General features: G+C 40.8%; 1 protein-coding gene and 1 long non-coding RNA gene across 8 annotated transcripts in view; one reads left to right on the plus strand and one right to left on the minus strand.

The window, feature by feature from the left end:
• Positions 1 to 3379, plus strand: part of LOC126106301 (uncharacterized) — a 568942-nt gene extending 565563 nt beyond the window's left edge. For both annotated transcript variants that reach the window (XR_007523325.1, XR_007523326.1), the window contains exon 2: positions 1754 to 3379. This is a non-coding gene — a long non-coding RNA (uncharacterized LOC126106301). The remainder of the gene's footprint in view (positions 1 to 1753) is intronic.
• Positions 1 to 27932, minus strand: part of LOC126106298 (transmembrane protein 50B) — a 596676-nt gene that overhangs the window by 562980 nt on the left and 5764 nt on the right. For 3 of the 6 annotated variants that reach the window (XM_049912518.1, XM_049912517.1, XM_049912519.1), the window contains exon 3: positions 19453 to 19616. In XM_049912518.1, coding sequence (XP_049768475.1) covers positions 19453 to 19616 — 164 coding nt within the window. Of the gene's footprint in view, positions 1 to 3700; positions 4654 to 19452; positions 19617 to 27932 lie in introns of all 6 variants that reach the window. The other 3 variants (XR_007523322.1, XR_007523323.1, XR_007523324.1) reach the window with 2 other exon arrangements.

Consider the following 27932-nt stretch of genomic DNA (forward strand, 5'->3'; position numbering starts at 1 on the left):
ATACTGCATAGGCCTATATGAAAGGGGCAAGTCATTTAAATGTGTTCAAAATCATCACCTTTAGTTTTCTTCTTTGCATATTATCACCTTGTTGTCACTCAATCTTTTGGAACATGTAAATTACAACTCTGGCAATGGAAGCTTGTAAAATTCAGTTTTAAGCTGAACAGCAACTCCACAATAAGATGAGTGACACAAACAAAATTATAAAAGACCTGGTTTGCTAGCTAGAATTTATGTCTGAAAAGAAGTGAGAGTAAAATATGTGGGAAATTAATTTGACTAATTTATCATTCAAAAATACAAGAAAGAAAAAGTACGTAAGAAAGCAATTCAAAAGAAGTCAAGAAAGGGCAAGATGGGACTTACCAGTGAAATGTCAGAACAAGGTTTCCAATAACCTCTATTAAGTTGTAACAGCAGAGTTATCAATGATACATGTCAGATAATGGGAGAAGAATCTTACAGGAGGCAGATATAAACAGAGAATAAAAGTAAAAGGATGTAAATGGTGTTTGAGGGAAACAAAAGACGGGAGAGGCAAATATTTCCTGAGGTCTTGAAAGCAACAACAAACTGGCGGGTGCAGCCTCAACAATAATCTATCCTGTTCTTGTGAACTTGACCTGTGATGTAATGCTGACTCTTGTGCAGTTCATAGAAAAAATAACTATGTGGAGAACAGAGGGGATATATTAAAAATGTTAGCAAAAGAAGGAATTAACAAGCAACTGAAATAATTAGTTTTATTATTGAATATATTATTCATAACTTTATCACAATATTCTAACAAAATTAATTTCAGAAGATTTGAGAATGTGCACCCTTCTGAAAAACATAATACTTCAAACATTCTGATTAATTTACAACAAAAAGCCGTCTTCACTATTACTAATTAATATGTTTTAGACTTATCACAAACTAATTGCTATAAACAGATCTAGGGTAATCATAACCGTCCACGATATGACTTCTCATAATGAAAACCTTCAGCACAATATATATATCCTCTTTCTCCTGTTCCCTACAAAAATCAAGAAAGATGATGAGTGTCTGGTGCCATAATTCAGATGTTTCGTAAGCATTTCTAATACACTTGACAAATAGCCTTCTTGTGCATGTGAACAAGCATTAAGTATGTTATACATATAGATCATTATTTTATCTCATTGTTGCATCAAAGAAAAACAATTTACATTATTGCATGTTACATCAATAAAGGCACTGCCAGGTGACTATGATTTGATGTATTATTACCAACACCTGACTGAAGAATCACAAAATAAGCAAGAATAAGAGAACACACCATTTTTAGCCCATGAATATTCAAAATAAAAAGTTTTATAGCAACCTTTCCTTTCTATAATGTCATTGGTATTCCAACCTGGGCTTTCCATAGTTTGAGTTCTTAACAAAATTATACCAAAATACCTAAAGCAGAAGTACGTGTTACGATGGTTGGCTATGATATCACTAACTACTTAATCCTTGAGTGGGTGCACTGTTTTTACCACATGAGGGGAACATGATGTACTTTGTACATGTAAAGGATAGTGGTCTTCATGTTGCCACAGTAATGAGCAAAATCAGAGTTTTACCTTAATTTAACTAAACAACAAAAAAATAAACCTACATTCTATGAGCTAAATCACTGCTTAACTAAAATAAAAAAAAACTGTCATTTCACTCCGCTGCCATGCACAAGTGTTACAGTAATGACCCACCCAAGTCATTAAAAACGAAGTTGCATCAGGACCCAACCAAACACTTATTCGATTACAAATTCCTCAATGTGAGATTGTGCCACCTGCTTTAGAACCTGCATCATTTTCTTGCATGGATCATAATTTTTTTTTTCTCACCTAGCTTGCCATTTCTTGTATATTATTGCTGCTCACTTGGACATATGACAGCATGACTTAGCAGTGTTATCTGAAGCAATAATGAAGGAATAGATAATGGGCTCTCAATTGTAAAACAGCAATGGAGTAGTACAAGACAATGTTATTGTGAATGGCGCCCCTTATACGTAGGCATGCCTGCTTGAGGGTTAAACCTAAACAACAGAGCAATCTTTTATTTATATGCAAACTGAGCAGTTGTCAGACACCAGACAGTGTTATTGCACCAACTTTTGAAATGTACATCAGTACACATTCCTATTCCATTTATGTATAATCAACAATGTTTCACCATATACTTCAAAATGTGGTGCATTACAAATAATTACTAAATTAATACATACATCTTGGCAAAAAGGTATATGAAGAGATTTGTTAAATACAGGACAAAAGTCTTACAAAAATTTGCCATTCACATATGAAATTATTTTGTATCTCATTCATGACTATTTTCAATTGAGAAAATCCACACACTTATTATATCTGATTTAAGAATGGTCAACGTGAACACACAAACAAAGCTAATATGCAGACTTTCACAGATGGTTATGTACACGAAGTTTGAAACAAATTTATGGTCAACGATTTCTAATACAAGATCCTCCCAAATAAAATCTGTGGGCTCCCAAACACATCAAATGTTTACATATTCACTTCTGACATCCATAGACGATAGCAAGAGATTTTAAAATACACTGAGTACTGACAGCATTATGTCAGATGGACCTTGCACACAATGGAACAACATGTTTGAACACCAAGTGTTTGTGACTATGCTACCCAGAGAAATTAGCTACCCAGTTGAACACGCATGGACATAAAATTGCATTTAATGACACTTATAATGAAGCCTAATGGTTTCTAGAAACTGCAACAGAAGTAGTTATTGATATAGAAATATATAACCATCAATAAAGACAATGGTTTGCAGCTGAATACACCATGGACACAGCCACCGTAAGGTTACAACAGGTGTGGCAGGCACAGGATAAAAACAAAGCTTTGTATGACGATGAACTGTGAGTATTTGTGATGTGACATCTGATGCGATGGCTATACAAAACAAGGCAAGCAACCTCACAGTCAGCTGCCATTTAACAATGGCTGAGGAGCATTGTTGAAAGCTCATGGATGTACAGGCACTTGATGCTGCTGGAAGCATTAGAAGATATTGCGGCGAGATCGTGCATTCTGATAAATGTGTGACCAATTTAACAACACAAACATCACAGATAGCTGTGTATCCCTTTTCCAACACACTAGTAATCATATGATATGCTGAGAGATTCCAGACTGAGTACGATGTACACAAATATGAACAGCTTGTATTAGCTTGCTAGATACAGCATAAGAAAGAATTTCTTTTCTCTGACGTAATTTTTAAAATTGTTACTGTTCCAAAAACAGGATATTTAGAGGTTCAAGCACAGGTAGACAAAGATGACGACGTGAGTTGGCTTATGACTTGTTGAAGGGATTTTGATACATCCAAAAACTTTTCAAAGTAAAGAAATAATACCCTTCCCTAAATGTGTGTCCAACATCTCATCCAATGCATCATCTCATCTGGTTTCAATTTTTGAACCAACTGGAGTATGTTAGTACATAAGGCCCATCTATAACTGGATTTTAAACTAAATGAATACATGTGATTCCACGACATGTTATGATGCATGGATTGTCACAAGAAATGACTGGTAACTTAAGAAATTCTGAATTGAAATTTTTGCTCTTCACATACTAGGGCTATAACAAAGTAGTCATCAAAGCTTCCTTAAAAAAAAATGCATACAACAGACCTAATATCAGACAACAGGCAAGTGTTCTGAAGTTTTGTTCATCACACTAAACTTGTGAGAGGCTGCGGCTGAAATTATCAGAAAGATAGAAGCATGTTTCCTGCATCAACTGATTCTATAATAATCTATACAACACACACACACACACACACACACACACACACACACACACACACACACAAAAACAATGATAAACACACAGTATACTTTAGTCAGAGTGCCTTATGTACAGAAAAAAACTTTAGCTAATAGCAAGAGTCTATGTTACTTGCTCTTTACTTTCTTGTGGTACTCTAGAAGCAGAGGCACATATTTCATGGGTGTTTACAGAAAAAGTGATACAGTATATCAATATTTAAAACTGAATTATACAAAGCAGACAATGCAATTTATTTTATCATAAAAAACTTCATTATCAGGGTTACAGCTTGTATGTATGAAATGTTTGCAAACACTTTAGTTTAATTATTGTGAAAATTTTAAAAACTGACAAGATTGCCTAGACATCAAGAGCAGCAACTCATAAGTTTCCATAATTCAAATTAAAAAAAAAAAAGCATTTCATTCTAACAGATGAAAAATTACACAAACAGGTGCTTGGTTTTAGACACACACTTCCGTGTTCAGACAACAGTTTACTGCTTCCATGCTGCTTCTTCAATTTGCCACTGACAATACTCAGAGCCGAATGATGTGATGATGATACAATTTTCCAGTGCTGTACATCAAGGAGATAAATCCTCCAGTCTGTGAAAATTTCTTTAAACCACATACCTAACAGCATATAAAAGCGGCAACTTGAAAAATGTCTAGTAAACCTCTAGTTTATATATCACAGTACGCAGTTCAGTTCCAGTGGTCTTCGACTCTACCAAACTTAAATACAAGGGAGCCGATGAAAATAAATGCATTCTGTAGAAAAAGACCAACACCTGGATATGACCTTTCTTGGCCTGAAAATCAAGAAAAAAACATTGTTACAACAAAATAAAAAATTATACAATTGCTTTATCAATCTTCTCAAAAACACTGTCACAAAATATGATCACGAGTCAAAATAAAATTAATATGTATTTCTATAGGCATAAGTGTGGTTTGAAATTGAAATACAAAAATATATACATATACACTACTGTTGACAAGTTATACTTTCAACTCACATTAATGAACCACCGACAGACAGCAGGTGACACCACCAGCTGTGGATTGTCTATAAAGGGGCACACAGAAGACAGTGCAGTTGGAAACAGAGTGATTTATCTGACATCCAAAAGGGTACAATCATTGGCATTTGGGACAAAGGTGGAAGCACTTCTGATATGGCTATGTTTATTCTACATCTACATCTACACTCTGCAAGCCACCTGACGGTGTGTGGCGGAGGGTACCTTGAGTACCTCTACCAGTTCTCCCTTGTATTCCAGTCTCGTATTGTTCGTGGAAAGAAGGATTGTGGGTATGCCTCTGTGTGGGCTCTAATCTCTGATTTTATCCTCATGGTCTCTTCGTGAGATATATGTAGGAGGGAGCAATATACTGCTTGACTCCTCGGTGAAGGTATGTTCTCGAAACTTCAACAAAAGCCCGTACCGAGCTACTGAGCATCTCTCCTGCAGAGTCTTCCGCTGGAGTTTATCTATCATCTCCGTAACGCTTTCACGATTACTAAATGATCCTGTAACGAAGTGCGCTGCTCTCCATTGGTTCTTCCCTATCTCTTCTATCAACCCTATCTGGTACGGGTCCAACACTGGTGAGCAGTATTGAAGCACTGGGCGAACAAGCGTGCTGTAACCTACTACCTTTGTTTTCGGATTTCATTTCCTTAGGATTCTTCCAATGAATCTCAGTCTGGCATCTGCTTTACCGACGATCAACTTTATACGATCATTCCAATGTAAATCACTCCTTATGCGTACTCCCAGATAATTTATGGAATTAACTGCTTCCAGTTGCTGACCTGCTATTTTGTAGCTAAATGATAAGGGATCTTTCTTTCTATGTATTCGCAGCACATTACACTTATCTACATTGAGATTCAACTGCCATTCCCGGCAATATGCGTCAATTTGCTGCAGATCCTCCTGCATTTCAGTACAATTTTCCATTGTTACAACCTCTCGATATACCACAGCACCATCCACAAAAAGCCTCAGTGAACTTCCGATGTTATCCACAAGGTCATTTATGTATATTGTGAATAGCAATGGTCCTACGACACTCCCCTGCGGCACACCTGAAATCACTCTTACTTCGGAAGACTTCTCTCCATTGAGAATGACATGCTGCGTTCTGTTATCTAGGAACTCTTCGATCCAATCACACAATTGGTCTGATAGTCCATATGCTCTTACTTTGTTCATTAAACGACTGTGGGGAACTGTATCAAACGTCTTGCGGAAGTCAAGAAACACGGCATCTACCTGGGAACCCATGTCTATGGCCCCCTGAGTCTCGTGGATGAATAGCGCGAGCTGGGTTTCACACGATCGTCTTTTTCGAAACCCATGCAGATTCCTCCAGAGTAGATTTCTAGTCTCCAGAAAAGTCATTATACTCAAACATAATAAGTGTTCCAAAATTCTACAACTGATCGACGTTAGAGATATAGGTCTATAGTTCCGCACATCTGTTCGATGTCCCTTCTTGAAAACGAGGATGACCTGTGCCCTTTTCCAATCTTTTGGAACGCTACGCTCTTCTAGAGACCTACAGTACACCGCTGCAAGAAGGGGGCAAAGTTCCTTCGCGTACTCTGTGTAAAATCAAACTGATATCCCATCAGGTCCAGCGGCCTTTCCTCTTTTGAGCGATTTTAATTGTTTCTCTATCCCTCTGTCGTCTATTTCGATATCTACCATTTTGTCATCTGTGCGACAATCTACAGAAGGAACTACAGTGCAGTCTTCCTCTGTGAAACAGCTTTGGAAAAAGACATTTAGTATTTCGGCCTTTAGTCTGTCATCTTCTGTTTCAGTACCATTTTGGTCACAGAGTGTCTGGACATTTTGTTTTGATCCACCTACCGCTTTGACATAAGACCAAAATTTCTTAGGATCTAACTGTTCTCGTGTCGCTGTAGCTAAATAGAATTGTGCATGGCAAAATGACACTATCCAAAAGTGGCACTGTGGCAGCTACGGTGCACCATGGGCCATAGACAGGGGTGACTACAGCTGCACAAATGTGTACGAGTGAATAGCATGCAACTGTTGAGCAACTGACCACCCAGATGAACTGAGGGGCTACCAACTGTCTCTCCGCACTGACCATTCTGCAAATGTTGATGCGTATGAGCATCTGCAGCAAGTGCCTGGTGCTTGCACCTATGGTGACTGCTGTTCATTGACAATGAAGGCTGGATTTTGCATGCCAGTACTGTAACTGAAGTCCACTGAGTGGTAACAGGTGGCCTCGTCAGATGAATCACGTTTTATGCTCCATTGGATAGAAAGCAAATACTCTGCAATGATCATTAGAGCAGGGAGCATTATGGTCTGGGAAACATTTTCATGTCATTCCTTGGGTGATATCATCATTCTGAAGTGCACACTGGAGCAACACAAGTATGAAATTGTCCACCCATGAAAGCAATATGTTTTTCCTCGGCACAATTGCACCTACCAGCAGGACAATTCACGTGTATGTGTGTTGTTCGAAGAGCTCCAGGATGAGTTTACTGTATTCCCCTGGCCACCAAACTTTCCAGATGTAAGCCCAACCGAGAATCCGTGGGACCACCTCGATGGCTCCACATCCCTGTTAGTACCTTCCAGAACCTCAGACCCCGCTTGCGTATCTGGCAGCTGTCAGCACTGCAAAATATGATTATTCAACCTATTGACATGTGGTCATATTAATGTGACTGGACAACATTTGTTCGAGGTGGACTAATTTCACTTGCTTGACATCACTCCTAATGCAAATGATATTCCTTTCACTTTCTTTTCCTCAACCAATTCATATACCACAAGTACACAAAGTACAAAAATCCTTTTACAGGGTGTCTACGTGGACAAGAAAAAATAATTCTACATCTACATCTACATTTATACTCCGCAAGCCACCCAACGGTGTGTGGCGGAGGGCACTTTACGTGCCACTGTCGTTACCTCCCTTTCTTGTTCCAGTCGCGTATGGTTCGCGGGAAGAACGACTGTCTGAAAGCCTCTGTGCGCGCTCTAATCTCTCTAATTTTACATTCGTGATCTCCTCGGGAGGTATAAGTAGGGGGAAGCAATATATTCGATACCTCATCCAGAAACGCACCCTCTCGAAACCTGGCGAGCAAGCTACACCGCGAAGCAGAGCGCCTCTCTTGCAGAGTCCGCCACTTGAGTTTGTTAAACATCTGCGTAACGCTATCACGGTTACCAAATAACCCTGTGACGAAACGCGCCGCTCTTCTTTGAATCTTCTCTATCTCCTCCGTCAACCCGATCTGGTACGGATCCCACACTGATGAGCAATACTCAAGTATAGGTCGAACGAGTGTTTTGTAAGCCACCTCCTTTGTTGATGGACTACATTTTCTAAGGACTCTCCCAATGAATCTCAACCTGGTACCCGCCTTACCAACAATTAATTTTATATGATCATTCCACTTCAAATCGTTCCGCACGCATACTCCCAGATATTTTACAGAAGTAACTGCTACCAGTGTTTGTTCCGCTATCATATAATCATACAATAAAGGATCCTTCTTTCTATGTATTCGCAATACATTACATTTGTCTATGTTAAGGGTCAGTTGCCACTCCCTGCACCAAGTGCCTATCCGCTGCAGATCTTTCTGCATTTCGCTACAATTTTCTAATGCTGCAACTTCTCTGTATACTACAGCATCATCCGCGAAAAGCCGCATGGAACTTCCGACACTATCTACTAGGTCATTTATATATATTGTGAAAAGCAATGGTCCCATAACACTCCCCTGTGGCACACCAGAGGTTACTTTAACGTCTGTAGACGTCTCTCCGTTGATAACAACATGCTGCGTTCTGTTTGCTAAAAACTCTTCAATCCAGCCACACAGCTGGTCTGATATTCCGTAGGCTCTTACTTTGTTTATCAGGCGACAGTGCGGAACTGTATCGAACGCCTTCCGGAAGTCAAGAAAAATAGCATCTACCTGGGAGCCTGTATCTAATATTTTCTGGGTCTCATGTACAAATAAAGCGAGTTGGGTCTCACACGATCGCTGTTTCCGGAATCCATGTTGATTCCTACATAGTAGATTCTGAGTTTCCAAAAACGACATGATATTCGAGCAAAAAACATGTTCTAAAATTCTACAACAGATCGACGTCAGAGATATAGGTCTATAGTTTTGCGCATCTGCTCGACGACCCTTCTTGAAGACTGGGACTACCTGTGCTCTTTTCCAATCATTTGGAACCTTCCGTTCCTCTAGAGACTTGCGGTACACGGCTGTTAGAAGGGGGGCAAGTTCTTTCGCGTACTCTGTGTAGAATCGAATTGGTATCCCGTCAGGTCCAGTGGACTTTCCTCTGTTGAGTGATTCCAGTTGCTTTTCTATTCCTTGGACATTTATTTCGATGTCAGCCATTTTTTCGTTTGTGCGAGGATTTAGAGAAGGAACTGCAGTGCGGTCCTCCTCTGTGAAACAGCTTTGGAAAAAGGTGTTTAGTATTTCAGCTTTACGCTTGTCATCCTCTGTTTCAATGCCATCATCATCCCGGAGTGTCTGGATATGCTGTTTCGAGCCACTTACTGATTTAACGTAAGACCAGAACTTCCTAGGATTTTCTGTCAAGTCGGTACATAGAATTTTACTTTCGAATTCACCGAACGCTTCACGCATAGCCCTCCTTACGCTAACTTTGACATCGTTTAGCTTCTGTTTGTCTGAGAGGTTTTGGCTGCGTTTAAACTTGCAGTGAAGCTCTCTTTGCTTTCGCAGTAGCTTCCTAACTTTGTTGTTGTACCACGGTGGGTTTTTCCCGTCCCTCACAGTTTTACTCGGCACGTACCTGTCTAAAACGCATTTTACGATTGCCTTGAACTTTTTCCATAAACACTCAACATTGTCAGTGTCGGAACAGAAATTTTCGTTTTGATCTGTTAGGTAGTCTGAAATCTGCCTTCTATTACTCTTGCTAAACAGATAAACCTTCCGCCCTTTTTTTATATTCCTATTAACTTCCAAATTCAGGGATGCTGCAACGGCCTTATGATCACTGATTCCCTGTTCTGCACTTACAGAGTCGAAAAGTTCGGGTCTGTTTGTTACCAGTAGGTCCAAGATGTTATCTCCACGAGTCGGTTCTCTGTTTAATTGCTCGAGGTAATTTTCGGATAGTGCACTCAGTATAATGTCACTCGATGCTCTGTCCCTACCACCCGTCCTAAACATCTGAGTGTCCCAGTCTATATCTGGTAAATTGAAATCTCCACCTAAGACTATAACATGCTGAGAAAATTTATGTGAAATGTATTCCAAATTTTCTCTCAGTTGTTCTGCCACTAATGCTGCTGAGTCGGGGGGTCGGTAAAAGGAGCCAATTATTAACCTAGCTCGGTTGTTGAGTGTAACCTCCACCCATAATAATTCACAGGAACTATCCACTTCTACTTCACTACAGGATAAACTACTACTAACAGCGACGAACACTCCACCACCGGTTGCATGCAATCTATCCTTTCTAAACACCGTCTGTACCTTTGTAAAAATTTCGGCAGAATTTATCTCTGGCTTCAGCCAGCTTTCTGTACCTATAACGATTTCAGCTTCAGTGCTTTCTATCAGCGCTTGAAGTTCCGGTACTTTACCAACGCAGCTTCGACAGTTTACAACTACAATACCGATTGCTGCTTGGTCCCCGCATGTTCTGACTTTGCCCCGCACCCGTTGAGGCTGTTGCCCTTTCTGTACTTGCCCGAGGCCATCTAACCTAAAAAACCGCCCAGCCCACGCCACACAACCCCTGCTACCCGTGTAGCCGCTTGTTGCGTGTAGTGGACTCCTGACCTATCCAGCGGAACCCGAAACCCCACCACCCTATGGCGCAAGTCGAGGAATCTGCAGCCCACAAGGTCGCAGAACCGTCTCAGCCTCTGATTCAGACCCTCCACTCGGCTCTGTACCAAAGGTCCGCAGTCAGTCCTGTCGACGATGCTGCAGATGGTGAGCTCTGCTTTCATCCCGTTAGCGAGACTGGCAGTCTTCACCAAATCAGATAGCCGCCGGAAGCCAGAGAGGATTTCCTCCGATCCATAGCGACACACATCATTGGTGCCGACATGAGCGACCACCTGCAGATGGGTGCACCCTGTACCCTTCATGGCATCCGGAAGGACCCTTTCCACATCTGGAATGACTCCCCCCGGTATGCACACGGAGTGCACTTTGGTCTTCTTCCCCTCCCTTGCTGCCATATCCCTAAGGGGCCCCATTACGCGCCTGACGTTGGAGCTCCCAACTACCAGTAAGCCCACCCTCTGCGACCGCCCGGATCTTGCAGACTGAGGGGCAACCTCTGGAACAGGACAGGCAGCCATGTCAGGCCGAAGATCAGTATCAGCCTGAGTATCAGCCAGAGACAGAGCCTGAAACCGGTTCGTCAGACAAACTGGAGAGGCCTTCCGTTCAGCCCTCCGGAATGTCTTTCGCCCCCTGCCACACCTTGAGACGACCTCCCACTCTACCACAGGTGAGGGATCAGCCTCAATGCGGGCAGTATCCCGGGCAACCACAGTCGTAGCCCGATCGGGGGATGCGTGGGACGAGCTGGCCGTCCCCGACAAACTCCCATCCGGACCCCCACAGTGATGCCCATTGGCAACAGCCTCAAGCTGTGTGACCGAAGCCAACACTGCCTGAAGCTGGGAGCGAAGGGATGCCAACTCAGCCTGCATCCGAACACAGCAGTTGCAGTCCCTATCCATGCTAAAAACTTGTGCAAAGAACGTCTGAACTAATCTACACAGAGCGCAAACAAATCGACACAAAATTTAAACGGTTATTAAAATACGAGATTGCCTAGTAAATGCAGTAACTTGTGCACTGCTGACACACTGCTCGGCGGCGGAAGGAGACTACGCGAATTTACACTATTCAGGTACTAAAACGCGATGCTACAACTCTCAAATACTATAATACGCACGAAATTTATGAATTTAACAATGCAAGTACCAAAAACACGCAAATAAATTAAGAATTAAACTATGTAACAAATGAGTGAGCTAGGAGTATACGAGTTGCTGCTGCAGCTGCTTATCCAACGGCGGCAGGGAGCACACTGACTGTGACCAACCGACACTGGCCGTTCAAAACAAAAACATAAGACAGACGACTACGCGAATTTACACTATTCAGGTACTAAAACGCGATGCTACAACTCTCAAATACTATAATACGCACGAAATTTATGATTTAAACAATGCAAGTAACAAAAACACGCAAAGAAATTAAGAATTAAACTATGTAACAAATGAATGAGCTAGGAGTATACGAGTTGCTGCTGCAGCTGCTTATCCAACGGCGGCAGGGAGCACACTGACTGTGACCAACCGACACTGGCCGTTCAAAACAAAAACATAAGACAGACGACTACGCGAATTTACACTATTCAGGTACTAAAACGCGATGCTACAACTCTCAAATACTATAATACGCACGAAATTTATGAATTTAACAATGCAAGTACCAAAAACACGCAAATAAATTAAGAATTAAACTATGTAACAAATGACTGAGCTAGGAGTATACGAGTTGCTGCTGCAGCTGCTTATCCAACGGCGGCAACCTGGATTTCCCGGTTAAAAACACAATTTCAGCCGGATGAAATTGCGTATAAAGCGGGTGAGAATACACCCGGGTTAAGTAACAGTATACTTTCCCTCGGAGCTATAAAACGTATCAGTCCTTTAAATCGTAAAGGTCTTATACCGGCGGAGGACGTCCCACCACTTTAGGAAATGAAATCCTGAAAAAACAATGCGTTTGGAAAGTTGTTTGATGCGAGACAATTATTTTCGTATTGCGAAAGTATTTACACAAATTCCACAAATTACAGCACGGTAGCTTCCGAAATTCTAAAATAGAGATTGCGTTTAGCGATCCACTTTTGTCAGCCAGTCGTAGCTCATGTTACGTGACCTCGCTAGCGAATGACGGCAGTTAATCAGAGCACGAGGCCTACGAGGAAGACAGGCCGCGGCGCGTACGTTACGGAGTTACGCCGAGCTCGCTCAACTCAGCTAAGTGCGTTTCTACACCGGTTAACTCGTAAGCAGATGTGTATGTATGAACGAAAATTGCATCGTCTATTGGCATCCACTAGAGATGGGCAAACTGAAACACGTAATTGTTTCGAAACAAATGAAACAGTACAATGTAATGTTCCGATACGTTGTTTCGAAACAGTGAAACAGTTTGTTTTGTATTCTAATAAACCTACACATTTTATCATCTTGAATGTCTACTGTATAAGTATGTCCATATAAACACAAATGAGGTGCGAGAGTGCTAATCATGTCGCAGAAAGTATGAAACTATCACTTAGGTGTCTTGGCAGTTTCGTATTTCCTGCAGCAAATGCGCTGCTTTCGTGTCGCGTGACTTTCATACTTTTCAATTGGCTGAGGACAGCCATAGCTGAAGACAGACGAACCACCACGAATGGAACTTCAGGTGGGAGCAAACTGCAGAAACACACATTCCGTTAGTATGGGTAATATACCCATCCTGATAATTTCCATCTACACAAAGGGAATCATTGTGGATAATAGGCACAGTGACTATAGACTCACAAATAACGCCAAATAATTCGACTAAATAACAAAATATAACAAAATTTTTTTGTCTTTCAAGGTGTTTCAAACCGTTACTATAAATTCACCATGCTTCCCAGCCCTTCCCGTACACCATTACACTATCAGTGATTTGTCAAACAGATGGCTTGCAATTATACCTACATCAAATTTATGTATATGTCTAATAACTGTCACTCTACGCCTTTTTTTATTCAAAATGTTGTAGGCTTACTTGCGTTTCTTAATATGATTACTGTACATGAACAGAGAAGCGTATGTTATAAAAAAGTGTAATTTAACTGAATGATTTTCACATATTTATTATTTTGAATGTGAATAGTATGCGTTGTTTTATTGTTTCGTTAGTGTTTATAAAGCAGATGTTACGCCAGTTCGAAACAGGACAGTCAGCTAGAAACAAAGCTTTATTTTCGGATATCTTAAGCTTCATGCTATTGCTTGTCAAAAAGATTTCGACACTCTTGAAAGAGTTTCATGAAGTGGTATGTTGTGTTTCAGTACCTGTGCCGAGCCCGAATCTCGTCCGACACAGAGTGGAATGAAACATCACTGTTTCGATACAATTAGTCCGTTCCAGGCACAGGTGGACTGAAACAGCCTTATTTTGAAACAACGATACAGTTTCTGTGTCTGGCACGAGATCAAATCTGGTCCGAGACAGGGGCGGAATGAAACACCACTGTTTCGAAACAGTGAACTACAACCGTTCCGAAACACTGAAACAGTTCCACATATCGATACACTGTATCGAAACATAGAAACAGGAGCCAAGTCTAGCATCCACTGTTATTAGTCCTACAATGATAGGAAGTCCGTAGGCCTACTAACAGGCTCTAGTTTGACAATTAAAATCGTGCCAAAATGATTATCAGTTGCGTAGAAAAGTCGAAGTGTTCTGGCATGAAGAGACTTGTGACATTGCTCAGTAACACATTATGCACATTTTTTTGAAGGTCAATTACACTTTTCGGCATCAATTGCATAATTTATCTATGAAAGAACAACATTAAATATGAAAACTAACCTGAAGCTCGGTCTTTTTTTAGCGTGTGTTACATGTTAAGTCATATCAAATACAAATGTGCCGGTAAAATTTTAAATAGCGGCATAAATGACTTATCTCCTGGGCCCGACAGTTTTCAAATGGCTGATCCTCAAAGTGTTACATTTTGAATGAGAGTTATAGCGCCCTGTGATTTAAGAAATTCACTGCACATTCTCACACGTAACATAAATCATCTTGCATGGAAATTTACTTTGAAAGTAACGCATCTCAAGCCACTATTCGTAATATTTTCTTGTGATCTGTCAGAAATTTAAACAATTGTGACGTCACGCACATCGAATGCACGTTAGTTGTTACGGACGTACTGCATAATCTCCGACCTAAAGCCTTTGACACTTTTCGGTGTCGGCAAACTGGTCTGTGCATTGTGTAAATTACCCATTTTCTATCCAACTAAACTTTTATTTTAGTGTTATTCTCTGATTTATGTTTCATTGCTGCAGTATTATTCAGCAGTATTGGACTAAAGTTCTTTGTAAGCGTATCTGAGCTTACACGTCAAACCTACAAAACTAACTGAAATCTAAAACAATGAAAAATCCCGGAATTCTAAAAAAATTCCCGGGTTTTTCCCGGATGAAAAAATTCCCAGGTTTTTCCCGGATGTCCCGGGCAGTATACACCCGGTTTTACATTCTGTGCTTTCATAATCCTTATTGATCAGCATGACAGACTTGGCTGACAACAGAAAACGTAATATTTTACACAAAAAAATTTTATTAACGAAATTTTCAAAATGTAAAATTGTTTGAAACTAGTTGAACCTAAAAATCCAGCTACAGAAGTAAGTATTTGTTTTATGACTGACATACCTATACCTCATTTGAAAACTATATTTCTCTAATATACCCTCTTCCAGAATTTCTTAATTCAATAAATTAGTAAAAGAAGTTGTTGCAGTTATTCAAATTCTAGAATGTAAATCTTTCAAAAATCAAATTTTACTGTCTTGTAGCCCTAACTTTGTCTGTATTCAAATCTATACATTACCAGAAAAAAAATAGTTAAATCTCAAATATAAAATTTTTGTTTCTAGAATGTTCTTGACGAGGTTATCACAAAATGCTGGAAAAACTGCACACCTCCAAAGACTCCTTACTCCTGAAAACATAACCTAACATCAATACCATTTGATTTGAAGAATACACAGCTGATCAAAATAACTTCATTACCAATTGTGAATAACTACCTATCATTCATATCTTTTGTATTGTCACTGAATATGTAATTGGTTTTTATTTCAATATTCCATACACATCATCTTACAAGATTCTTTCAATAGGCACAATGGGCCATGCCACAATAAGTCCTTGCTGATCATTCTTTCACAAATGTTGCTAGAGTCACTGTTCTGTCTGATATCTTCAAAAACAGTACTGTCATACTAGAAACAGGCTGCATTTTGTGAAGTCTTTAAAAATGCTGCATTATTTTGTAAAATTGAAAGATTCTGCTAAAAGAACACTGATCATCAATAGTGCATTTTACAACAATAAATGTGCATTGACAGTGAAGTTATGTTGTCCTGGTTCTTCATAACTGTTTGAAGTACTTATTTGTTCGCAGCCCTCGTAAATGCACCTTTAAGGATGCTTCTATCTCCTTGTAAGTCACAAGTCAGTCATGCTGGACACAGCATAAATACTTTCTTTTTTCTTTTAAACAACAAACAATTTTTACTGACCTTCATGAAATTAATCTCCGATTTTCTAACAAAATTCTGCAAATGAACTGTAATCACATGACTGACAGCCAAGAGTTGAATGAAATGGTCAGTGGCATTGTTGTCAAGTTAGCCCTTTTCAAAAATTATAAGAAATAGTCTAATGAAAGAAAATTTCCACGACATTACCAGTTTATAACAACACTGCTACTTTAAACAATCCCAGTGAACAAACTAGTTGGCCAATTACTGAGTTGCCATTTTTAAAAGTAAGAAAACATTTTAAAATCTTATCAAGATCAAATGAACATTGGTGAAGCTTTGACAGTACTTCAGCTTTAAGCCAAAGCCTTCTTCAGAAAGGTGGGCGCGCGCGCAAACCCCCCCCCCCCCTCCCCCACACACACACAAAAAAGCACACTCACCTTAAGCACATATGACCACCATGTCTAGCAGTCCCGACTGGAACGTGTTCTGGTTGGAGAAGCCAGAGATAGTGACCACATTTGTGTTACGTGTGCTTGCTTAAATGAATGTGTGTGTGTTGTCTTTCCTGAAGAAGGCTGACTGCAAGCTGAGTGTGTCGTCCTGCAGCTCAACATGTCACCTTTATCGTGAGTTGCAATCTATCCTTTTCTTAATATTTTTTATATTCCAACCTCTACTTTCCATTATTTGACAGTACTTCATTATAGGCAACTGCACCATCTACGAAAATTCTAAGATTGCTATTAATGATGTGTGGCACATCATTAACATACAATATGAACAGCAATGGATCTAGCATACCTGCCTGTGGCAGAAGGCAAGGAAAGCTGTACTTCAACGACTTAACAGACAGGCTCAGCCATATAAGCAGTTATCCTGTACTGTCACCAGTGAATGTACAGTGGGCTGTGCTGGTTGGAGTACATTATCAGGATGTCGAAGAGGATGAAATTAAAACACATTTTGTTTCTGTTCAGAAGCATGTGCTGCTTCCAGACACATGGAATAGTTTTGCTTTGAATCAGGGCTTTCAGGACATTATGAGTAAACCACAAGGTGGGTTTCACATGACAAATGTTTTCAGAAACCGTACTGGCTGTCAGCCATTTTGCTCGAGGTACAACTACTGGGTACAGATTTTTGTTTGAGGGATATACACTATGGTATGGTTACAGGAGGGGTTAACTTAGCTGCAAATTGAGTATACAATCTGACAGGGATTCCCATGGGCCCTGTTCAGTTTTATATACTTTAGCTGTTTCTCAATGCCATTGACATTAATACCTATTTCACTTATCTTTGCAGTGGAGTGAATATTAAACTGGGCTATTACTGCTGGGTTTTGCTTTGTAAAGGAACATTTTAAAACAGATTTCAGCATTCTGCTTTTGCTTTGTTGCCTTCAATTTCTATTTCTGTGTCCTCTATGAGTCCTGTGCACTAAATTTGGTGCCCCTGACAGCCTTTACACATGTTGTCTCAGTAATCTCCATGTTCCTCTACTCTATTGTGCTTCACTAACTCCTACCTGTATATCAACATGTGAAAAACCTACTGCCTTGGATGCACTTGAGAGATATCCCTGACAATACAGCGTGTATCAAAAAGAATCATCCGAATTAAAAATATAACTATTATGTTATTTGTGATATATGCATGAGAAATGTACTGTTGGAAAGAGCAAACTGTCGAGTTTTACGTGGTTCCCGCTAGGTAGCAACAGTGTGCACCCATTTCAGTTCTGGTAAAAATGGTGTTGGTACAACAGAAAGTGTTTTGTTTTCTACATTTTCACATGTGGGTCAGTAATAACTGTTCAGCACAACTTTCATACCAGGTATGGTGTTTACCTTCCTACAGCACAGAGCATTAGACGATGGCATTAACAATTCCGAGTAACAAGTTGTTTGTGTAAAGGCAAATCACCGGGCCATTCCTGAGTGAATGAAACAGACGTCGAATGCATCCGCCATAGTTTCACAAGGAATCTGTAGATATCCATTTGCCATGCAGCTCGACAGCTCAATATGCCCCTGATGTCCATCTGGCATGTGTTGTGTTGACGTTAACTCGTCAAACCATACAAAATTTGGCTGTTACAAGCTCTTTCTGAAGGAGGCAAACAATGAAGTGTGGAGTTCTGTAATTTTGTTCTTGGCAAGATGGAGGAAGACAGTTTTGTTCCACACTTAAGAGTTTAGTGACGAGGCAACACTCCATTTAAATGGAACATTGAACCATCAATGTGGGAATATGGGGTACAGAACAACCACATGAAGTTGTACGACATGAGAGGGACTCTCCAAAATTTAATGTGTTTTGTGCAGTTCCACAGGAATGTGTGTATGATCCATTTTTCTTTCCCAAGAACACTTTACAGGAAGCACATATCTAGATATGCTTGAGAACTTTCTTTTCCCACAGCTGGAGACTGATTCGAACGACTTCATTTATGACATGGTGGGGCACCACCACACTGGTATCTGAAAGTGCAGGAATCTTTAAATCAAAGAATTACTGAACATTGGATTGGTCACATTTGACTAAATGATTCAGCCTTACATTACTGGCATCCAAGGTCACCTGACCTGACTGTAAGTGATTATTTCTCGTAGAGATTTATAAAAGATTCTGTTTATGAGCTTCTATTACCAACGACAATGAATGAACTGAGGCATCATATAACAGCACGTGTGGAAGCGGTAACTCAAGACATGCTCAATCCAGTGTGCAAACAACTTTAATACCGCATTGACATATGCCGTGTCTTTCAAGGGGGGCATATTGAACATCTATTGGGGGAGGAGGGGGGGGGGGGGAGTTTTATGTTTTCTGTTCATAAAAAAGCAAAATTCGTTGTATATGTTTATTAGTTCCAGAAATATAGATGTCCCAAATCAGATGATGTTTTTTTATACAACCTGTATTTCCTTCCTACACACTTTAAGACAAACCACTGTTCATCTCATCTCATTTGCTCCACCCAACTCAACCTCTATCCCAACCAGGAAGAAATGCCAGGACATTACATCCTCTGAAGCAGAATACAAATCTGTAAGCTAACTATTACTTTCCAGTTCTTAACTACACACCTGTCCATAACAACACATAATTATACTACATTATATTTCATATCAATGAGCAGTCAAGTTCTTGGCCAGATTACGAACCCTATGTTAAATATACTGATTAACGCTTATAATATTACTTTGTTTTACAGACGTTCTGTCAACTTACTTTTATTGGTGACGTATTCTGCAAACAGGATCCAGCAAGAGGCAATGACAGCACCGAATCCCATAACAAAGCCAAGGAAGAGCCAGGCGCGTGCTCCTCTTGGACCAAAGCAACCTCCTGAGTAGCCATCTCCACGTACGAGAGCATTTGATACAGAGTTTATCCTGGAATACAAATTGTACACCTCAGTCCTCCTTCACAAGCAATAGAATCTTTAATAGAATTATTACTTTCTTAACGTAATATTCAATAACATCCAACACATCATACAAGGGTTGAATGAAAAGTAATGCCTCCACCTTCATTAATTGTGTTTGGATGGGAATATTTTAATAAATAAAATGCAGAAATAATCCTTAGAATGTGGTCTTTAATTACCAATATTCACTTTTCCACATAATCACTAGCTCATTGGATACATTTCTGCCAATGATGAACAAGTTTAATGAAGACGTCATGGAAGAAGTCTACACACTGTTTCCACAACCACAGTCTCCACAGTTCTTTCTCTCAACGTCTCCATCAGAAGCATAATGATGTCACTGCAGATCGTCTTTCATTATTGGAAACAGATGGATGTCAGACAGTGGAGGATGCTGTACGGTGGTGAGATTCAGTCTCTGAAGTTCTGCTGTGGTGGCACGTGAAGTGTGTGGTCTGGCATTGTCATGCTGCAGGAAAACATTTCCCTTTTCCTTTCAGACCCGCGTTAGCCGTCATTTCCGAGTTCGCAGTGTTGTGTTGTAACGCTCTGAATTTATTGTTGTTCCACGATCACAGAAATCAACGTGGATAACACCATCTGCATCTCAGAACACTGTGGCCATGATTTTTCCAGCTGAGGGCTGTGTCTTGAATTGCTTTTTCTGGGGGAGTCTGTTGATATTCCATAGACTGACGTTTCATCTCCAGGTCGTAATGGTGTACCCACATTTCTTTTCCTGTCGCAACTGAATGGAGAAAGTCTTCACTTAATTCTCGTAACGCAAGAGGAGTTACTTGCAAATTTAAAGCCTGAGCACTTTCATTTCAGGAGTCAGCATCCGGGGTACCCGTCGTGCACAGATCTTCCGATAGCCAAGAAAAGCAATTATGTGACCCACACATTCCTGTGAAATGCTGATGCACTTGCAATTTCTCTTTGATTGATACAACGATCGTCCTGAATAAATATGTCAACATTTTGCTTGTTAAACTCTGTGGTTGCTGTCACAGGACGTCAAACTCTGTCACGCAGGTTTCCCGCCTCAACATCTTTAAACGTACTCACCCAACGACGCACAGTACTCACATCAACACAATCACCATAAACTGCTTTCATTCTCTGATGAATCTCCTTTGGGGTGACACCTTCTGCTATCGAGAATTCAATGACTGTACAATGCTTAAATCGCATTGACCAACTGTCTGTGCAGGATTCCAGACTTTACACTGTAACAACACAACCGTTTGACGCTAAGGCTTCCCGCCAACTGGAGCTGTAGAGAAGAGGCTATGGAACAAGACAGTATCTGTCGCATACCAACGCTGCCAACTGAGTTACGAAGGTGGAGGCATTTTTTCAGTCAACCCTCGTAAATTAAAACAGAAAAGTGTTTTATCATATTTCTGTTATATCTGATTTCACAGTAAAACCACTGATAGCTAGTGATTGTTCACTTTTTGTGGTACTCTGCAAAATAGTTATTACTCATGCAGAGTGAAACGGACCATGTCAGACAGCCTTCTTGTACAATGGGTAGCTACACTGTGCTATTCAGGCACACATGCTGTTTTATCTAATTTCACTAGTGGAACATTTGGTTTGTTAATAGCTGATGTTTAGTGCTTTATTTTCTGTTTTTGGTGAACAGAATGACACCCCACAAACTCTGAAATGGCAGCAACACTGAACTACTATCTTCTGAATTAATTTCACTGAAGATTATACTGGCATTGACAACAGTCACATCAATAAACTTGCACACAATGCAGTGCCATCATTTAATCATCAGAGTTACTATCAAAGCTTACTGAATTCTGATCTCTTGACAATTCAGCCAATAACTGATACAGCACATCAGCTGTCAGGACAGCAGCACACACATATTCCTGTCGAATACGAGGTCACAAAAGGCCAATGATGTTCACAGCATTCAATGCTCCATATATCGTCTAACATGCAAGCGTAATATTGGCTGCTAATGTCAACAAAGAGCAGGACTGGAGGTAGCCAATGATGAGCACAGCATGAGGCTACGGAGCATAGTTGAACTGCTTAGTCGATGAGTAACTAGACACAGCTACAGTGATAGTGAGTGATTATGATACAAAGCACAGAAATGGCAATGATACACAGAGCAAACATTGCATTACATCTACAACAGTAGCAGAAGTTGACATTTCACCAGAAAGGAACACAAGGATTTTCACAGAGTGAGAATGAAGTGGCAGATCATTTCTGCAAGATGAGTCAGCAGAATGCGTGATGTTGTGTATGCTTGACTATGTGGAAAATGTAGATGAGGAGTACAGTGACGACGATACGTGCTTAACAAGTGAAAGTGATACTGAAGCAGGTGTTGAGCCATGTAGGTCACATACTTGTCTGACAGGGAGCCACAAATCCCATGTCCAGTGAAACATAGTAAAGGGCAATCATTGTCCAAGGAGTGGGTACTAAACATAATTACATACGTTGAAGACCATCCACAGCATAGTAAAAAAACAATTCTAAACAGATTTCAAACAAGTCCGCAGTAATATGACCATGTAGTGCATAACAATAACCACGGATATTCGAGGGAGGAAAAGGCGCACTTGTTACAAAAACTGGTGTTTGCACATTTCACTGATGCTTGATACAATTTACAGGATGTGCACTATAGTGACCTACTACATTATGCACATCAATTGTGTGTGACAGATTGCAGCGATTTCAAGGGAAGCAGTGATGGTTGCGTAACTTCAAACAGTGCTACATAGTTTAATGACGTAAGATAATGAAATTTCAAAAAACCATCAACTTGAGAATGCACAGCAAAATGCGGAATCGGCCCAAATATTTGTAAATGGGACAAATGAACTTATCCCATTGTTCAGTGAGGAATTTGTTTTCAACTCCAACCAATCGGGATTACAAGATGAAATCCATATAAAAGGACGCTCTAAATCAGAGATACCAAGAGATCTGTATCCAGATCGACTAACATCAGTGCCTTAATGCATTCATATACAATTATGCCAATTGTTAATCCAGATGGTAAGTAGACTGGAAGCTCATTTATTGTGGAGTGAAAAGTTGGAGGTGCTTTGCCCCTAACGATTCTTCTTCGTGTGCATGATCTTGCAAGGGCAGTAGGGAATATTTAAGTCATAGTATGGAAGATTGGGAAAATGGGTGTAAGAACTACAATTACAGTATGAGTACTACTTTTGGACAATGGCTGGTCAATAGAAGATGCTTTTGCTTGATTCCTGGTCTGTGTATAAAAATCATAAAGTCGTAGAGCATACTCTCCCTCCTGAAGAGGGTGTGACATTGCAGTTCATACAACATGGAACCACAGGACAAATTTAGCCTCTGGATGTTCATTTTTCTCATTCCTATAAAACATTATTGCACTATATGCAGCTATGCCTTACAGGATAGCCAGTTTCACGATAAGCTCTATGACAGAATGTTTCACATTCCATCAGTTCTCATCACTTTGATACACTAATATGATTCTATATGCATTCTTTAAGAGTAGATGCCTAGCTGAATGTCCTGCATGATTTGTAACTCCCAGAGTTCGCCTTCAATCTTGATGGCATGAACCTTGGAGATCACTGTGGCATGCAATTTTTCATCCAGTGTTCATGGTGCAAGTCAACACTTTGTTTTCAACATTTCTTGAACGTCGATGACATCCATTTTGTGAAGTGCAATACATACATGTCAAAGACGGCTGATCTCTTCATCTCCCAGACACACGTTTTCTGTCACTCTTTTGGTGCACTGATGAGTCATTAACACTAATATGTTTCCTGTAATAATTGTTGACACAGACTTTCAAATAAGCCTTAATAAAGACTGAATTTGTGTTTTTGCACTTCAGGGGTTCCATATGAGAAAATAGCATGACTTGACACTTACTTGCTAGTGGTTACATACTGAAACCACACATTTGCCCTGATTGGTAGTAAAGATTTGTGGCACAAAAAATGTAAATTTAAAAACATATCAAAACTGTCAACAGAAACTGACACTTTCTGAAATGTATAATCATGAACAAATAACTTGCAAGAAAACCACAAGTCACAGCAGTCAAACAATGGAAGGCAGGAAACATGTGCTATTCCAGAAAAGAGTACTGGAGGCAGCCATTAGAGATCAGCAGCTACCACTAAACAATATAGTTACAATATCACACTTTTTGATAAGCTAGGAAGTATACTTAGACGAGGTGGTTTCACATAATAACTTCTGGCAAATTAAGGGTTAATTTGCTGAGTTCCAAAACCTTGTGGATGAATGTAGCAGATGAGAACCACAAGGATTAAACAGATAGACAAACCGAAGAACACCTTTAGGGACAAACAGTTGCATATAGGAAAATTTTCTTAGAGGAGGAGACAACTCGGCTAGAACATACTGTATTGAAGGCAACATAAATTCTCCCTCTGTACTGGATTATACAATAGTACAGATAACTATGTATACTATAGGCAAGAGCTGTGCCGCGCTGTCTTCACTTTTTATTGTTGTCATTGCTGAATAAACACAAAATTACACTTAGAAAATAATCTTGTTCATAAAGCAAAGAAAATTTTTTCTACTTGCATTGGGTGCAGTATGAAATACCTAACGAGCTGTCTGAGTCAACGTACGAAAAAAAACTTGGAATATCTTTCAAAACAGTGGAGAACAGCTATCTGGCATAAGTAACTCTAGCAGGACACCCCCCCCCCCCCCAATACGCTGTACATTGTATAGAATACTTCTCTTCATAGCTAAGGTTGCTAGAAAAGTAAAACAGTAAACAAACTCCCACACACATCAGAAATTTTCCTGTATTTTTAGTCTGGCACAGTTGGCAGTACAGTTGACACCTTTGAGAAATATTGGAACCGTTTGACATGGCACCTCATCGGTAACAACTGTCTGCCTCAATGAGCGATTATATTCTCCGCAAGATAAGCCAGTTGCAAAGTTAGCTTTGTGCTAGGATCAATGGTTCTTCATCCACTAGAGCTAAATACACTCCTGGAAATGGAAAAAAGAACACATTGACACCGGTGTGTCAGACCCACCATACTTGCTCCGGACACTGCGAGAGGGCTTTACAAGCAATGATCACACGCACGGCACAGCGGACACACCAGGAACCGCGGTGTTGGCCGTCGAATGGCGCTAGCTGCGCAGCATTTGTGCACCGCTGCCGTCAGTGTCAGCCAGTTTGCCGTGGCATACGGAGCTCCATCGCAGTCTTTAACACTGGTAGCATGCCGCGACAGCGTGGACGTGAACCGTATGTGCAGTTGACGGACTTTGAGCGAGGGTGTATAGTGGGCATGCGGGAGGCCGGGTGGACGTACCGCCGAATTGCTCAACACGTAGGGCGTGAGGTCTCCACAGTACATCGATGTTGTCGCCAGTGGTCGGCGGAAGGTGCACGTGCCCGTCGACCTGGGACCGGACCGCAGCGACGCACGGATGCACGCCAAGACCGTAGGATCCTACGCAGTGCCGTAGGGGACCGCACCGCCACTTCCCAGCAAATTAGGGACACTGTTGCTCCTGGGGTATCGGCGAGGACCATTCGCAACCGTCTCCATGAAGCTGGGCTACGGTCCCGCACACCGTTAGGCCGTCTTCCGCTCACGCCCCAACATCGTGCAGCCCGCCTCCAGTGGTGTCGCGACAGGCGTGAATGGAGGGACGAATGAAGACGTGTCGTCTTCAGCGATGAGAGTCGCTTCTGCCTTGGTGCCAATGATGGTCATATGCGTGTTTGGCGCCGTGCAAGTGAGCGCCACAATCAGGACTGCATACGACCGAGGCACACAGGGCCAACACCCGGCATCATGGTGTGGGGAGCGATCTCCTACACTGGCCGTACACCACTGGTGATCGTCGAGGGGACACTCAATAGTGCACGGTACATCCAAACCGTCATCGAACCCATCGTTCTACCATTCCTAGACCGGCAAGGGAACTTGCTGTTCCAACAGGACAATGCACGTCCGCATGTATCCCGTGCCACCCAACGTGCTCTAGAAGGTGTAAGTCAACTACCCTGGCCAGCAAGATCTCCGGATCTGTCCCCCATTGAGCATGTTTGGGACTGGATGAAGCGTCGTCTCACGCGGTCTGCACGTCCAGCACGAACGCTGGTCCAGCTGAGGCGCCAGGTGGAAATGGCATGGCAAGCCGTTCCACAGGACTACATCCAGCATCTCTACGATCGTCTCCATGGGAGAATAGCAGCCTGCATTGCTGCGAAAGGTGGATATACACTGTACTAGTGCCGACATTGTGCATGCTCTGTTGCCTGTGTCTATGTGCCTGTGGTTCTGTCAGTGTGATCATGTGATGTATCTGCCCCAGGAATGTGTCAATAAAGTTTCCCCTTCCTGGGACAATGAATTCACGGTGTTCTTATTTCAATTTCCAGGAGTGTATATAGTACTTAGTGCTGTGCAGTTTTATTTAATACATGAGGCTATCAAAAAAGTTTCAGTTTGAGAGTATTGCTGCTGCGTACACAGACAATGCCATGCGACTTCAATGTGGGTATGTAAGCCCTGACGTGTAGGCACGGGATTAGTGTGGTATTTGTGTCTTCCTCACTTGGTGCGGTGAATGTGGGAATGTGAACTATGGTGATGTTATTACCAAATGCATTAAAAAAGGACCAATGTGCTGTTATTCTTTTCTTTGCTCTGAAAGACAAACGCCAGTTGACATCCACCGGAGAATGAAGAATGTGTATGGGGAAGTAAGCCTGTCAAAAATAACCACTGCAGAATGGAGCATCAAGGTGTGCAGCTATTTCATGATAATGCATGGCCATATTGCATATCTCATAATGCAGACATTATGTCAGTTCAAGTGAGAAATGCTCAAGCACTTACCCTATAGCCCTGATCACTCCCCATGTGAATATAATGCCTTCGATTGCATAAAGAAAGGCCTTAAACAGTTGACAATTTTTGTGAGATGAGGATGTGCAGCTGACAGTTTCAGACTCCTACACACAGCAGGACACAATGTTTTATTTTTAAAAAAACACTGAGCTTATATGTAGAATGGAAATCATTACCAGTGTAAGTGCAAAAACTCTGATTCTGAGTTATTCAGCTTTTTTGTGACAAAAGTGTACTGACAAAACCTCAATATTTTTAATGTATTGCCTACAGGGTGTAAATTTTATGTTGACAAACCAGAATAACTCAAAAAATTAGCTTCACACGAAAAAATGTGTAGAATCCAAAGTTGATTATTTTCGAGGAGGGCAGCTGCTGGTGCTAAAATTAGCAGGAGGCAATTTCAAATGGTAACCTCCCATTTTTTTTTATTGCAGAATCAGGTTCTACATAAAGAACCACGTACAGAATTTATTTTGATTCTTGGTACTTGGTGCTCTAATTCAAGAAAATCAATGTTTTCATTTTTGCATGGAAAATGGTTATGGATAAATACAAAATACTTATTTACTTCGTAAATTTTGATATGCTAAAACTAAAATTCTCCCTCTCTCTCCATATGGTGTGGTTTGAGAGAGAGGAATTACGAGTTGGTTAAACATTTTTAAAAAATCTCAAATACTGCTTCCTTGCCTATACACGTCAACCAGTGTACACTTTTACTCCTCAAGATGACAGCAATGACAGGTGCCAGAGGTCTAGATTTTATTCAGGCATTTGTTACTGTTGGTGCATGCACTGCTGGCTTGGCAGTTATCTTGTGTGGTGGCACCCAAGCTTGTACTAGTGGCGCACACCATCGAATAAAAGGGGCATGCCGTGACAATGGTACTAACGTCACAGAAGACATTCAACGCTTAATTATCTAAATCTACATCCATACTCTGCAAACCAAAGTGAAGTGCATGGCACAGGGTACATCCCATTGCACCAATTATTATGGTTTCTTCCTGTTCTAATCACACATGGAGTGAGAGAAGAATGAGTGACTGGATGCCTGTGCGTATGTTATAATTATTCTAATCCTGTCATGATCCCTATGTGAGTGATACACAGGGTGTTATAATACATAGAATCATCATTTAAAACTTGTTCTTTAAACTTTATTAGCAGACTTCCACGGGATAGTTTACACCTGTCTTTTAGAGTCTGACAGTTCAGTTTCTTCAGTACCTCTGACACTTTCCCATGGATAAAACAAACCTGTGGCCATTCATACTGCCCTTCTCTGCACACGTTAAATATCCCCATTACTCTTATTTAATATTGGTTCCACACGCTTGAGCAATATTCTAGAATAGGTTGCACAA

This window comes from Schistocerca cancellata, chromosome 10 (genome assembly GCF_023864275.1).
Source record: "Schistocerca cancellata isolate TAMUIC-IGC-003103 chromosome 10, iqSchCanc2.1, whole genome shotgun sequence".
NCBI lineage: Eukaryota > Metazoa > Arthropoda > Insecta > Orthoptera > Acrididae > Schistocerca > Schistocerca cancellata.